At 41.4% G+C, this 16781-nt stretch overlaps 1 protein-coding gene across 2 annotated transcripts in view; it reads right to left on the bottom strand.

Moving 5' to 3' along the window:
* LOC139454430 (annulin-like) overlaps nt 1-16781 on the bottom strand; it is a 31764-nt gene that overhangs the window by 3068 nt on the left and 11915 nt on the right. For both annotated transcript variants that reach the window (XM_071236131.1, XM_071236130.1), the window contains exons 2-13: nt 12848-13015; nt 12011-12159; nt 10594-10863; nt 9760-10032; nt 8202-8320; nt 6597-6710; nt 5602-5776; nt 4669-4813; nt 3867-3976; nt 2811-2976; nt 2152-2288; nt 1266-1375 (exon numbers count right to left, since the gene is read on the bottom strand). In XM_071236131.1, the coding sequence (XP_071092232.1) occupies nt 1266-1375; nt 2152-2288; nt 2811-2976; nt 3867-3976; nt 4669-4813; nt 5602-5776; nt 6597-6710; nt 8202-8320; nt 9760-10032; nt 10594-10863; nt 12011-12159; nt 12848-12903 (1824 nt within the window). In that variant the 5' untranslated portion in view covers nt 12904-13015. The remainder of the gene's footprint in view (nt 1-1265; nt 1376-2151; nt 2289-2810; nt 2977-3866; nt 3977-4668; nt 4814-5601; nt 5777-6596; nt 6711-8201; nt 8321-9759; nt 10033-10593; nt 10864-12010; nt 12160-12847; nt 13016-16781) is intronic.

Here is a 16781-nt window from a genome sequence, read left to right as displayed (position 1 = left end):
AATTAAAACAGGCTGGTACCATAACGAACCAACGGAGCTGAGAACGTAATCTTACGAGGATCTGTAAGTGTCATACATTGAAGATGAATATCACTTTATGTTTATTTATAATCTTGTAATTAGGAAAACATTGTTGATTGGTTGATTGTTTGTTGCTTAACGCCGCACTCAGCAATATTCAAGCTATATGATGGCGGTCTGTATATAATCGATCCTTGACCAGACAATCCCGTGATTGATAGCAACTGGGATACGATGACATATAACCAAGTCACCGAGCCTGACCACCCGATCCCGTTAGTCGCTTTTTACGACAAGCAGTGTCGCATGTTAAAGGTCCTAAAGTCCTTTTCTAACCCGGATATTCACGGATCTGAGGAAAACAGATATTGCTGATAATACAAACATCTAAATGGACATAATGTTTGTAATATGTTGTATTCCTCGTAAGAAGCATAGGTGTCTCTGTTTTGGGAACCATATCTCTATTGATATAACCATTATTATTATTATTATTATTGATCCGTGGCCTACGTAATTGTGTGAAATAAAGTTTAAAAAGTGTCAATAAAATGTCGCGTGTAATTGAGTGACCGAGTTGAATTTTTATGACTCGCTGATCTGGGACACGTATATGGAGGAAGGGGGTGGAGGGGGTTGGTTGGTGGTGGTGGTGGTGGTGGGGGGGGGGGGGGGGGGGGGGGCGGTGTTGTGTGCTAAGGTGTGTGAACTAGTGACTAAGTTGAACTTGCTTGAGAGTATGTGTCTGTGGAGGGGGGCGGGGGGAGGGTGGTGGTTGCTGTAATCATGTGAAGATATTATTAGTTATAATGTTTTATTTATGTATTTTATTGATTGTATAATTTTAGATGTCTTTTAGGCCAGTAATGGCCAGGTGTATTATGTACACATGACACAATAATAAACTATATTATCATTATTATTATTATTATTTATTAATACAGAGTACTGACCATCGTGATGTCACGGTGCTGCAATATAGCACTATGGAAATAGCTGGTGACGGTTAGTGAATAGATACTTGCCTTCAGTCAGAACCTTTATCAGGTTGTCCACACATCAATCATTTAGGAAAATTGAAGCACAATGTGTCCACCTATAAACATGCCTAATGGCTCGTGCTGTGGGTCAAAAGACAATTGTTCCGATGGTTATTAAATGGTCAGTCGGTCTCCAAGGCACAACTTGGTTTGACATAGACTTCCAGGACGGAAGGCGTCAAGTTAGATGTATTTAGTCCTTACCTCAAGCGGAAGGACATCCAATTCCTCTTCATCATCGTGTTCAAAGCCACAGTGTGCCAGGAGAAACATTCGCTCTGCCTTCTTCACAATACTTCGTTCTTTTTCACTACCTGAAATCACCCATGAAGATCCGGGGTAAAATAGGTCTTCAGCAACCCATGCTTGTCGTAAAAGGCGACTAACGGGATCGGGTGGTCAGACTCGCTGAGTTGGTTGATACATGTCATCGTTTCCCAAATTCATGGATCGATGGTCATTATGTCAATCAATTGATTGAAGTACGAAGTGTTTTTTGTCACATGAAGAAATATTTAATTGTACATAGTCCATGAACATGACGTTAGGAATGGGCAGATCATTGTATCAGTCAAAAGTGACCACATCATCAAAGGGCATTTTGACCAACCGTTGGATTGTCACGCCTTGTTATATATAAAACAAAATATATTAATTAAAACGGAACAATGCGACAACGTGACAATTTGTCGAAATTCGCGTTTGGATAATTTTATAATTTCTTGCTTGGTTTTGTATGGCGGACAATGCGACAATGTCACTCCTAAGATTCCATATGTAACACTGGCTATTCATGTCTAGACCTACCAGTTGATCTTCCCACACTAAGGATACATTGTGTCCCTCCGATCCCTACTGAACCATGAGATAGATTACCTTCCTCGTGGCAACTAATGGGATCGGGTGGTCAAGCCGACTTGGTTGATGTATATGTCTTCGTATCCCAATTGCGTAGATCGATATGCATGATATCAATCACGGGCTTGTCTGGTCGAGACTCGATTATTTACAGACGGCCGTCATATAGCTGACATATTGATGAGTGCGGCGTTAAACAAAAACAAACAAACAAGCAAACAAACAAACAAACCTTCCTTATACTTGTACTCGTCAGTGACGTCGAGACGCTCCAGGTTCTCGCTTTCGCTTTCAACCCCCCTCCTTCTCATGGAGGCGCCCCTGTACGCCCTACCCGTCGGCATGTGTGTACTAATGTTTTTGCCCACGCTGAAACATAGATCAATTACAAGATAAACACATTCGCTAACTTTAGAGCCATGTTGCCTGTAGATTTGACATCGCTGAATTATTAAACCGTGATGAAGCGGACGTAAAATCAGCTCTTTCAATCGAGGCCTCTCAGGTATAGTACAGCGGTTCAATGTAGCATAAAAAAATAATTCGTTTAGTATTGAGACACATACAAAAACAAAACAACCCCCCTCCCCCTCAAAAAATGAAAAGAAAACAAAAGAGAACAAAAAGGAAGAAAAAAACAACAAACAGAGACACCAAAAACCTATCAAGATTTCTGTCCGACGTCGATCTTTTAAGGTGGATGCTCTTTTACTGTGGATTGAAACCTCTGATTTGGATAATCAGTCACCTTTTCGCGAATACCTAATATGATCAGTATTTGATAGCGGTCCATGAACATATGCTTATGGTCTAATGGACTGCTGTTATCAGAGATTATTCATGATTCCGCAAAGGATTATGTTGCTTTTAATCACAAGGGGCACTGCTTACCTGCTGGTTCTCCTGCTTATCTCCACCATCACCCCTGAGCAAGGATCCTCTTTGAATTCAACGCGGTCAGCATTTACTTCAGAAAATATGAAAGCTGCGTCTTTGCCAACATTTATCTCCCCTTCTTTGATGGCCTTGACCGGGGCAGGACCGCAGCAGTAGACTCCTTGACAATGATGACACAGTTATAATCACGGGTGGATCCATGATATTGAAAAAAGGTTGGTTCCTTTAGGGTCATTTGCACTTGCCTAAATTCCGAAGGTAGATACTCGTGTTATATATAGAATACTAAACGAGCTCCCGTGTAATACCAATTTTATGAAACGAGTGAAGAGTTAGATACCACAACTATTCACGAGTTTCATAAAATTGATTTTACACGGGAGCGAGTTTAGTATTTTATTTATTACCTGCAATTTATAACGTTTTTTTAATTATACCGTGGAGTATGAATAGGCTGACACCTACATGATCCACGACATAGTCCAATTGAGTTTAACAGAATAATACTTCAAACATGTCAAAAGTTGAAACGTATGAATTTCATACCATACAACGGGTCTACCTTTAGAATTCACAAAATTATCGTAGGGCTAAGACTTTCGCATCTCACATACTTTAACTTAGACCAACGACTGTCGTTGCGCTACAATACGATCGCCTTGTGGAACTGGCCTTGCACCTTCAAAGTTTTCAATAACGTCACAATACCCGATGACGTAATTTGTGGAATTTTGATGCAAGATCCATCGGCGAAACAATGCCATGTGACGTCAGCCTAGCAACAAGGTTGCTGGGGTCATCGAGTGTGCATAAGCTCCTCTCAGTGATCTATCAACTCCACACGCAATGTCGTTGAATAAGCCAAGGGATGTTGAGAGCTTTCAATATTTGTTCGTGAAACGTGTTCCGAGAGTACATAAGCACGCGTTTTGGTATTACACAATGTGTAATACAGCTGTATGTTTATTAAACGGGTGATCTCTTCACGGGCAAGTAATAAAAACATAGTATGACATGAACACGAATATAAGATCCTAAGATTCCACCTACCGTCGCTGTACTCCTGAGGAGTGGCGTCAATCACCTGCCAGCCATCCCACTCCTTGGAGTCACTCAGGTCAGGCCGACTCATCCATACCTCGTTCCACACGTGGAAGTTCCTGAAAGAACGAAGCCTATGTAAGCACCTTAAGTCCACTAAGTCTTGGGTTTCCCACTATCTGCCAGATTCTAGGCAACAGTCAAAGCCGTGGAAACATCTAACGTCCCCTCCTCCGAAGAGGGCAAAGTCTGTTCCATCAGCTGGGAAGGGGATATTCGAAAGGAATCCCATCGGTGGACCACCTCGCGAAAAAATCAGACAAAAAATGGCAGATGCTATTCTGCTGTCAGCCAGAGACTCTACAACAATCAAAGCCGTTGGAAACATCTTACGTCCCCTTCTCCTGAGTAGGCAAAATCTCTTCCATTAGCTGGAATGGTGAGATTCCAAAGGAACCGTATCGGTGGACGACCTCTCGTAAGATCAGTCCATTAACGGCAAATGCTACGCTACTTTGGTAACTGCCTGTGAATATCAGAGCGGGAGTGTGTTGAAAAAACATAATAAGCAACATACTTCATGAACACCGTCCATCATAGTTAGTCTCAGAACCTTCCAACCACCCTTCGTATATCTTTACGACCTGTTATTAATCGAGCCTGTATCAGACAGACCAGCGAATGGTAGCAAGACGAGCATCCGACATCCTCGGGGTACGCAACCACGTCACGGAGCCTGGGCACCAGGTCCATATGGAACGACAAGCAATAGATAGCTGGGACGGGGTAATTTGACTTTTTCTTTACGTACCACACTGAATCATCGCTCAAATTGGTTTCATTGTCGTCTTCGTCCACCTTCATGAGGACGTCAATACTGAGGCGGTCGGTGTCGGTGTTGTGGGCAGAGGCGAAGTTGGTGATGCTGCGACAGGGAAGACCCAGAGCTCGGCACACTGAATCAATCATGAAAACATGATAACGTACATGGTGTTTGAGACACCTCTGTGAGGGTTGTTTAGAGTTTATAAGTTTATGAGATAAAACTATTGCAGCCTTGGGACAATCAATATATACCTGCCATGACTGTCTTAGGACAATCAAGATATACCTGCTACGACTGTCTTAGGACAATCAAGATATACCTGCCATGATTGTCTTAGGACAATCAAGATATACCTGCCATGAATGTCTCAGGACAATCAATATATACCTGCCATGACTGTCTTAGGACAATCAAGATATACCTGCTACGACTGTCTTAGGACAATCAATATATACCTGCCATGAATGTCTCAGGACAATCAAGATATACCTGCCATGACTGTCTTAGGACAATCAAGATATACCTGCTACGACTGTCTTAGGACAATCAATATATACCTGCCATGAATGTTTCAGGACAATCAAGATATACCTGCCATGACTGTCTTAGGACAACCAATATATACCTGCTACGACTGTCTTAGGACAATCAATATATACCTGCCATGAATGTTTCAGGACAATCAAGATATACCTGCCATGACTGTCTTAGGACAATCAATATATACCTACCATGACGATCTTGAGACAATCAATATATGCCTGCCACGACTGCCCTAGGACAATCAATATATACCTGCCATGACTTTCTTAGGACAATCACGATATACCTGCCATGACTGTCTTTGGACGATCATGATATAACTGTTATGGAGGCCTTTGGATAGATGTAAGAAATCAGCTTTGGGACAGCATATACCTGCCGTGACGACTCCAGAAAAGACCCAGCACTGGCCGTACTTGACAGGTTTAGCCGTGTCCATGTACTGACGAAGTATCTTGACGCTGCCGTTCCACTTGGTGGGGCGCGTCCCTCCCTCGTAATTGCCGCTCCAGTTGCCCATCAACACGCCGTCGTCGTCGGGGGCGTTTACCTGATGACGATCGGTATTGCAATGCAGAGTGTATGTAAAGCAGAGTAGATTTCATCGACCAATAGATACAGCCAATGGGAGCGGAGGAGATAGGTGATGGAGCGTATACACGTAGAGTATGTTACTGCTAGTCTACCTTCAACTTATAACGACACTGGAGACCGCCTCCGTGGTCTAGTGGTAGAGCGTCCGCACGGAGAGCGGAAGGTCCGGTGTTCGATCCCCGGCCGCGTCATACCAAACGACGTTAAAAGATGGTACTTGTTGTTACCCTGTCTGGAGCTCGGCATTAAGGGGCTAAAACAAGGACTGGTCGGCTCGGAGTCAGTATACTGTGTCTGAGTGGGGTATTCATGTTAAAACTGCGGCATGGTATCTCAGTGGGCTAGCATTATAAATCGGCATCAGTCCGGACTAGTACAAGCAGCCACACACACACACACACACACACACACACACATACGTTCATGCACGTCGCTATATAAGTGCAATAATCTTGGACGTCCCAATTTCACCTCACCTCCCCTATAACGACACTGTTGTGATATTTTTATATCCGTGTTCGACTCGATTGCATGTCCCGAAATATTATGATTTTTGTCAAGCTATCAAATCAGAAAAATGAATTATCTCAAAATGAAATATGTGGGGCGAAAAAATATTAAAAATAATCCATTTTCATTTTATCGTAATATATGGTTATGGTACAATATTCTCCAAAATACATTAAACAGATTACTCTGGTCCTGGTGTTCTTTGACCCTGGTCCTGGTGTTCTTTGCACAAGAATTTGATCCTTCATGACCCCGGGATTACTTACAATCTGGGAGATGATCCTCGATACAGATGCAGCGTTGCCCATGTCGGGTGTGGTGCGGTACCCGTACCCCTTCCTCACCAGATGAAACGCAGCGTCCAGAATGCCGTCCTCGAACTACAACAAATCTTCCATTGTGTACAAGACCTGTGAGACTGTCATGTGAAATGCTGCATGTCCTATGTAGAAAGAGTAGTAGTGGTGGTGGTGGTGGTAGTAGTAGTAGCAGTAGTAGTAGTAGTAGTAAAAACATCAACAGTAGTAGTAGTGATAGTAGTAAAAGAAGTAGTAGTAGCAGTAGCAGTAGCAGTAGTAGTAGTAGTAGTAGTAGTAAAAACATCAACAGTAGTAGTAGTGATAGTAGTAAAAGAAGTAGTAGTAGTAGTAGCAAAATAAGGAGCAGTAGCTGTAGCAGCAGCAGCAGCAGCAGGAGTAGTGAGTGAGTGAGTATGGTTTGACGCCGCTTTTAGCAATATTCAAGCAATATCAAGGCGGGGGACACCAGAAAGCAGGGGTAGTAGTACAATAAGTAGTAGTAGTAGTAGTAGTAGTAGTAGTAGTAGTAGTAGTAGTAGTAGTAGTAGTAGTAGTAGTAGTAGTAGTAAAAGGTGACGTAGAAGTAGTAGACTAAGTAATAGTACAAGTAGCAGCAGCAGTAGTGGTGGTGGTAGTAGTAGTAGTCGTATGGACTGAGGCCGACATGACAAGACAAATCAAATGAGTTACTTCCCTTCTCATAACAATGTATTTGAAATTCATGTGTAAAAATGACAAAATGTGTTCTTTTCGATATATTCTAACACTACATGTACAATTAAAATGTGACAGTGAGGCTGATTACGATGTTTTCATTCTATTTTTTTACATAAACGAGGGAATAGCTGATTTTCGAAGCAAATGTAGAAGGTATGCTTAATATCATCATAAATCACGGACTTGCTCATGAATGTATTTAGATTAATATTTCATAGATGAAGTTAAAAAACTAGTCCCCATTCGTCCTTTGTTAACAAAGTTTGGATTTGCCTTTGCATGTGTCTATGACGAAGGGACAGGATACGTCCACCTTTTCGCGAACACCTGGTATCATCACTATTTAATAGTGATTCTTAGATACATGCTCATCATATAGTCGGAATAGTACAATCGACTCTGCTTATAGCAAAGATTTGTTATTAATATGGAAGGAGTTTTGTCGCTTATATTTAGAGAAGAAATAATATTTCCCTAAATACATTCAATAAATAGTAGGGGTGGTGGGGACGCCTAGAGGTTAAAGCTTTCGCTCGTCACGCCGAAGACCCGGGTTCGATTCCCCACATGGGTAAATAAATAAATAAATAAATAAATAAATAAATAAATAAATAAATAAATAAATAAATAAATAAATAAATAAATAAATAAATAAATAAATAAATAAATAAACCTCAAGCTATTAGACTATGTGACAGAGAAGACTTCACTGATACTCACAAACTTTTCTGTCAGATTATCAGTTTGTGGTCGGGGTCGCTTATTTCCCTTTCTCAGTTTATTATCTGTACAAAGGTCAACAACTTTTCAATATTCCAATATAATGCAACCACTGTGACCTGAGACGTTCTTTACCTGGCCGAAGAACCAACTCCTGGCTCCCATCTTTGTGTAGGTGCCGTAATACTGTGAACCTTTGTCATTTAACACCACCTCTTGCAGCCAGCTCTTGTCCTCCATGTACACCCAGTCCTCTGAGAAGGACAACAGAACATTACAGAAATCCTCGCTCAACCTACACCCAGTCCTCTGAGAAGGACAACAGAACATTATAGAAACACTCGCTCAACCTACACCCTGTCCTCTGAGAAGGACAACAGGACATTACAGAAACACTCGCTCCACGTACACCCTGGACAGGACATTATAGTACTAGCGCCACGTACACTTATTCCTCTTGGGAGAACAACAGGGCATAACAGAAACTCTCACTCCACATGCACCTTGTCCTATTGGGAGGACGACAGGACATTATAGTACTAGCGCCACGTACACTTATTCCTCTTGGGAGGACGACAGGACCTTATAGTACTAGCGCCACGTACACTTATTCCTCTTGGGAGAACAACAGGACATTATAGTACTAGCGCCACGTCCACTTATTCCTCTTGGGAGAACAACAGGACCTTATAGTACTAGCGCCACGTACACTTATTCCTCTTGGGAGAACAACAGGACATTATAGTACTAGCGCCACGTACACTTATTCCTCTTAGGAGGACGACAGGACATTACAGAAACTCTCGCTCGACATGCACCATGTCCTATTGAGAGGACAACAGGACATTACAGAAACACTCGCTCAACCTACACCCTGTCCTCTGAGAAGGACAACAGGACATTACAGAAACACTCGCTCCACGTACACCCTGGACAGGACATTATAGTACTAGTGCCACGTACACTTATTCCTCTTGGGAGAACAACAGGGCATAACAGAAACTCTCACTCCACATGCACCTTGTCCTATTGGGAGGACGACAGGACATTATAGTACTAGCGCCACGTACACTTATTCCTCTTGGGAGGACGACAGGACCTTATAGTACTAGCGCCACGTACACTTATTCCTCTTGGGAGAACAACAGGACATTATAGTACTAGCGCCACGTACACTTATTCCTCTTGGGAGGACGACAGGACATTACAGAAACTCTCGCTCGACATGCACCATGTCCTATTGAGAGGACAACAGGACATTACAGAAACTCTCCCTCCACCTACACTCATTCCTCTTGGGAGGACAACGGGACATCACAGAATCTCTGCCTCCACATGCACCATGTCCTATTGAAAGGACAACAGGACACTATACATCTAGCTCCACATGCCCCGAATCACTGTTCACAGAGAGAACTTCGTGACAATATACTGGGTTAGACGTGACAGTATTTGGGGTTACAGTAGACTACGGTTATAACGAACTCGAGAGGACCACTAATTTTAGTTCGTAATAACCGTAGTTCGCTATAAGCATATATATAGCATATATACAACAAATGGTCGGGACTAAAAATAAGTTCGTTATATCCGACAGTTCGTTATAAGTGTGTTCGTTATAAACGTAGTTTACTGAGTGTATATATGACTACAAACTGAGTCGGAAGTGACAACACAATGGTTTTGCTTTTACCTTCACAAAAAGGGTTGAAGAGGATGTTGATGTCTTCATTGTGGTTGTATTGCCAGATGAGATCTTTGCCGTCCTTGACGTCCACGATAGTTTTGACGCTGAACTCCCACTCTCCTACTGGGATGGAGGCGGGAGCGAAGACCGAGACGGTGAGGGAATTTCCCTTCTGCGACACCAACGACGCGCCCCACTTTTTGGGCTTATATTTCTTGCTGCCCGTTTCATCCACCTTGAACGTCGCGTTCATACTCTTCTTTGGTTTGTAATCATCCCCTAGATTAAATCAAATATAATTAAATTATGTTTTAACACCCCCAAGGGAGATAAAACAATGCTTATTTGTCGTGGACAAAGTGTGAGTGAGTGAGTTTATTTAAAGTCGCATCGGTATTTATCTAACTATGGTTAGTGTTTGACATTTCATATTTACATTAAGTTCAGGAAAGTATCCTAAACTTCTAATGTTACTGGTATGAACAACCTCATTACTCTACAGGGACGGTAGGGTAGCCTAGTGGCATTCGCTCGTCACGCTGAAGACGGGTTCGATTCCCCACATGGGTACAATGTGTGAATCCCATTGCATTTCTGGTGTCCGGTGTCCCCCGCCATTATATTGCTGGCATACTGCTAAAAGCGGCACAAAACCATACTCACTCACTCATTACTCTGGGACTCTTTGAATCCGAATGAATGTTATTCAACCTGAAAATGCTCGTTAATCCGGAATCGTTGAATTCTGATATCGATAATCTTATTCCAGAATCCTGAGAATCTGGATATGTTACCGATCCAGCAAGATGAAAGACATGCTTTGAAGACAAGTCTTCTTACCGAGGTTGAAGGTCAGTGAGATATCATTCTTCTTTACGTCATACGGCCTGTCGAAGTTGATGGTCAGGGTGAACTCTTGGCCCCGACGGATGACCAGCTCCGCCGGTTTGCGGGTACCATCCCTTGCAGTGCGGGCAGACGTACACTCGTACATGTCTGTGACGTGGTTGCGTCCATTGTCTTCGATGTGCAGGTCGACGCCCTTGACGTGTAGCCTTGTGGCAACTTCTGCCACTGGGACCTCGGGTTGGCTTGCTTCTATCTCGTCACCTGTAGACATACATACATGTCGGTTACATCACTGTCACAACGTCCTACCACAACTATCAACCCCACTATGCCGGCAACTAAGTGTCTTGCCCCCGAAGTCATCTGTGACTTTAGTACCGCGTTCACAAACCTCTCGGTAGCTATTCCGACCATGTGGCTATAACCAAGCTTCCTATATAATTATGTATTCTTTCTGTACAGAAAATCCCACTATCCCGACTCTGTATATATTAACACTCCCTCTATCTATTCTTTCTGTACAGAAAGTCCCACTATCCCGACTCTGTATATATTAACACTCCCTCTATCTATTCTTTCTGTACAGAAAGTCCCACTATCCCGACTCTGTATATATTAACACTCCCTCTATCTATTCTTTCTGTACAGAAAGTCCCACTATCCCGACTCTGTATACATCAACACGGTTTTTCTCGTCTGATCAAAACGTGCAACTACACCAGCACTTAAAATATCAACACTCCCTCTATAAATATTTTCTGTTCAGAGAGTCAGACTATATCAAAGCTATCCTCTCTTTGTAAACTTCATCATTCAATTATCTCAAATTTCATACCAAGGTGAAACATCATTCCCCTTTGTTTACACGAACATAAAACTGTTCACATAAACAACATATCGTGTTATGTACTTGTTCACTAACTGTATCAACACAATGTATACTCACCGCCAAAAGAAACGCGATCCATAGAAACATATAGAGAAGTATGTACGTTGAGAAAATATGTTTCCAATGTGTACCAATTTATGAGAAAACTAACAATCAGTCAAGCGTTACCACAGAGTGTCTTTATTCTTATCAAGATCTGCTAAACGTGATTTCAAACTTTACACGCTAATCCTGAACGAGACAAATGGTGCATCTCGAATTATGGATCTATGACGTCACATGTGATGCGTTTATGAGCGTCGGTTCACACAGCATGCCAGTATGTTCATTTGTACATCAAACTAATCTAATATATTTTGAATATTAGTAATTCTTCATAAAATATTATATTAACCAACATGTATGGTATTCGCATTTCTCTTGGCGGTGAGTGTATTTTTTCTAATAATTTCTAGTGGACGAATATTATTTAGTGTCTTTTTAAAGACTGTCGTAGATCGCGGCAACGCCGTCACGTACTAGGTCTGTGTATTCTGTTCAAGTCTCTGTTCCTGTATCTGTCGTCGTTGAGGAAGGTGAGGAAACGTCGGTCACGCTCGCTCGCCCGTGGGCGCCATCTTGGATAGCTGTAGGATGGGTATCGCCGGGCATATCTGTAGTAGCTGGACCTGATCAACAACAACAGCATGAACAACAACAATAACAACAACGATGGTGATGAGGTAAGGGAAATAGGATTTAACCTCGCATTCAGGATGTTTTCCCTCCAACAGCGACGCGCTCGTACGTGTGTGATGCTGTTTGTACTATGCCGGTTTCAAAGTTCTAGCCCACGGAGATACCATGTCTCAGTTTAACACAAATACCCTACTTAGACACACTATGTTTACTGACTCCGAAAATTTAGTCCTTGTATTAGCCCGTTAAGTCGACACCACAACATACCACACTTTAGCGGGGAATCAAACCACCGGCCAGGGAAACGGGATGATGATGATGATGATGATGATGATGATGATGATGATGATGATGACAAACAACGGTAAATGTCTACGACCTGCCTGACTTTTCCTACCCCTTACGGTGACATCTTCCCGAAGCAAGAGTGATCACCAGCCTATACCAAAGGTGTAGTTTCTACCAGACTTTGATATATTCTAGTGAACACACTTGCCTCGGAAAGTTGGTTAACTGAGTGAGTGAGTTAGTTGAGTTTAACGCCGCTTTGGACAATATTCCAGTTATACCACGGCGTGTCAGCTTCATGTGGGAGAAAAGTCCACTCCCTTTGGTGTGATATAACTTTAATAACTACCTTATACTCCATCACCAACCCACCCACTGTGTCAACCCTACCTGTTTGGATTGAAAGTGTAGCTTGGCCTGTAGCCCCTGTATCGATGTCGGTACATGGCGAAGTCGTCCGCTGCTGCTGCTGCTGTTGCTGGTGGCGGTGGCTGTGGTGCTGGGTCTCCTATGGGCTGAGCAGACGTGAGTCGCGGCTGGGTGATCTCCCCTGAATCACTGTAACGACAAATTACCAATAATCACTTTGCCCACCACGTGATGTAGACGTACACAATATGCTCCTGATCGCCAGGCAGTTACGTGAAACCGAAACTGAAATATACCCGTCCTGCTTTCGACAAGGACAATAGGCGTACAAAGTACATGCACCTAGATTTAGGAAAACACTGAAACAATACCGACTATCTAACTTGTCTTTGGCTGTTCATTTTCTAAATTTTGTCAAAATCTGCTAAGGTCAAAAATCCAGTTTCACGAAGCTAAGTGGGTACTCACAACGAAACAGGAGTGTACACACGTACACCCTGACGCATATACACATATACGTTGACACACAAATTATAAACTGCAAGTGATTCAATTACAATTGATTGGCTAAACAAGCAATATTGTTTGCGCTTACGCTTCCAGAAACCAAAAAAAAAGAAAATTAGGCCGCGCCCACTAGCTGACAACTGTTTCCTGATTGGTTGATAATAGGGGGCGGGGCTTGCGTCGCATTATTGCACTGATTTCGTAACGCTGTCTACAGTTTTCTTTGTTTTAAAGATTAAATTAGCAGTCTGTGAAGATATTATTGTTGTATTTATTGTATTAACTTATATATTATTGTGTTTAGAGAGTTATAATTAACATAAACTACACAATAAGTCATTTCTTAATTATTGTCCATACATCAGTAAACACCTCACGTTGTACAACTACAGTGTTTAACCTAGTGCATCGTTCGACTGATACATGTTAGTGGAAGGTATACTGTTGATGAACAGGTGAGTTTAAATCTAACGTCGCATCAGCATTATTTCAGCCATATAGCGAGGTTGATGAACAAAAGCGATTGAACAGTTAACGATATTAACTCCTCTTTCAAATACAGTAAAGTACGGTTAAAACGAACTCAAAGGGACTACTAATTTTAGTTCGTTATAACCGTAGTTCGTTATAAGCATATATACACCATAACTACAGCAAATAGTCGGGACCAAAAAAGTAAGTTCGTTATATCCGTAAGTTCGTTATAAGCGTGTTCGTTATAACCGTAGTTTACTGTAATGAAAAAGTTTAATATATAATTGAAAAATAAAAGTCAAATACTTTTATTGAAGTTAGTGATAAATCGCCATAAGTGTTATCTATCAGTGAATACTTCCCCCCACCGGCTGGTGTTAAAGATATGGGTATAATCTGTTACATACACCGTGTTCTGCATGCGAATTATACATATACATGTTAATAGCCAGGTGTTTAAGCAATTGTTGTCTATTAGCAAGTAGTGAACAGACATAAAGTACCGGGTGTTATGCAAATATCTCACAATCAATGCCTATCATCAGGCAATATGTATATTGTCTGATTCACTCAGGCAATGTACATATTGACTGATTCACTCAGGCAATGTACATATTGACTGAACTTTTCAGTCAGTATACATGTTGCCTGAAAATGAGACTGGATTTTGGAGAAATGGACTGAAGTGAACTGAGACCTTAATTTAATCTCCTCATATTTATTTGGATCTATTTTGGTCCTACGAGGCGTAAAGTAACTTCTTTGGTAATTAAAAATTGAGACATTGACTTGATTGGTTCTTGAAACATGATAGAATGTATTGTAGATGTTACTCATCTTTATTGACATAATATAAAGTTTAGTTAATAAATGCAAACACAATTACATCATAACAAACGTGAAACCAGAAGAGCACCTTCAGTTAAAAAAAACAAGTAATTATATAAGATGCTGTGAACAAAATATACGACTAAGTGTATTACAGTGATATAATTTGCACATAAGTTTTCGCAATTGTGACACGTGAATCAATATATCAAGAGTCTAAATTTTCTCAGTTCTTGTTCACAGCTATAAAAGTTGTCACACTAAAAGGTACTAGGTAAAGTGCCGGGCAAAAGAAAGTATACACACGTATTTGATGGTGGCCGTAGGTAATGATGAAACAAACAAGCAATTATTCTTCGATGCTGATGTTTGAGACTTAAGTTTACAATGTTTCGGCGACTGTTTTGTAAACGTTTATATTGTTTTGGTCAAATCTAATTTTCAGGTATATAGTTTTTTTGCCCGACAGTTTAAATTCATACGGCTCATACTCCCATGGGTAAAGTGCAACACGTCCAATATGAAGTGATGTACATATAGACATTAATAAGAGGCAGGTATTTTTTAATTTGATTTCTTTTCACAACACAAATTTCAGGGCACCCAGTATGCCCGGCGATATACATGTATATCTAAGGTTAACCCTGATGACAATTAAACCTTCAAATTTGTTTCCGGAGTAAGTGAGTGTGTTTAATGTCACTTTAAGCCATATTCCAATAATATCACCACCGGGACACCCGATCGCGAATAATCGAACCCGAGGCTTCGGCGTGACAGGCGAACACTTTAACCACTAGGCTACCCTACGCCCCTTTTTTTTGTTAAACCCCGCAGTGAATATTCAGTGATACACATATGAGCATCATAACATCAGTTGATACCGTTGGTGAATTTTACAGTGACGCTATAATTTTAGTTGAGTGGTGATGTTTCAATTTTCCCAATCAGCAGAGCGACAATAACACTTCAGCAGAGGTAGGGGCGTCGTTGCAATGATGGTCTGCCGAGCTTGCAATAAACACAAATCATATTAATAGTGGAAACTGATTGACTATATGCACCGCCAACAGCTGTGGTAAGAACAACTGTATTATATCTGACCTATATCTTCACAGTACACTTACCGTCACGCCAAATCATACAGCGTGACCGTCATTGCAGTGCATTTGTCACACAAGAGATTTTTTCTGACGATTTCATGGGGTATTTTATATTATAGTGCATGCTTTTCCTAAACCAGATATCGATATTCTTCTTTATATGACGAGTAACATGCAAACCATGTTGTTTTGTTGTTATTTGTTATTTGTTGCTGTGTTGACGCGGGACAATGGACATTCCACAAATAAGCCTAACTCGTAGAGCGTTACGTGTAGGTCGGCCTATACTCACAGCGTTTGAACTAATGCGGTCTGCATGTCATATCACATTAGTCATAGAAAACAGTTCAAACATGGAATAGTTGGGGTCAAGGTATCACTGGACACATGACACCGTACAAAACTGACCATCTAATCTTGGACCTGCGATAGAGAAAACCTCTCATAGCCATACCAGTAAGGGGTGCACAACTTTAAAAGCAAGGAACAAGGTTATTATCCAATCTTGAAATAATATACGCTACACGTTTCCAAACCAACGAGCAAGGCAACTTTGACATACGGAATAAATACGTATATACGCCTAAAAGCACGAAGGTCAAGGACATGGTATACGCATATACATGTTAAGAAATGGGGCAAGGTTATTTTTCCATGGCTACATTGTTTCCGAAAAAGGCCATTTCCGTAGAATGTTTAATGTTCTGACAGTCTCGCATTGTGGTGGATAATGCGTTGCAGATGATATGGCTTGGTACTTCTACTTCTAATAAAACGTACTTTTATAACTGCCCTTCAAAACTATGTTTCACTGGCATTCTGAAGGTGATGAATAAATAAGAAAAAGTATAACTTTATAGATAACACTTGTGGTTTAAGGCGGTGGGGTAGCCTAGTGATTAAAGCGTTCGCTCGTCAAGCAGAAGACCCGCGTTCGATTCCCGACATGGGTACAATGTGTGAAGCCCATTTCTGGTGTCCCCCGCCGTGATATTGTTGGAATATTGCTAAAAGCGGCGTAAAAATTTACTCCTCGCTTCTAG

Source organism: Haliotis cracherodii, unplaced genomic scaffold, assembly GCF_022045235.1.
Source record: "Haliotis cracherodii isolate W230 unplaced genomic scaffold, xgHalCrac1.p SCAF_10, whole genome shotgun sequence".
Lineage (NCBI taxonomy): Eukaryota > Metazoa > Mollusca > Gastropoda > Lepetellida > Haliotidae > Haliotis > Haliotis cracherodii.
The sequence above is the reverse complement of the archived record's forward strand: the minus strand, read 5'-3'. Positions and strand labels throughout refer to the sequence as shown.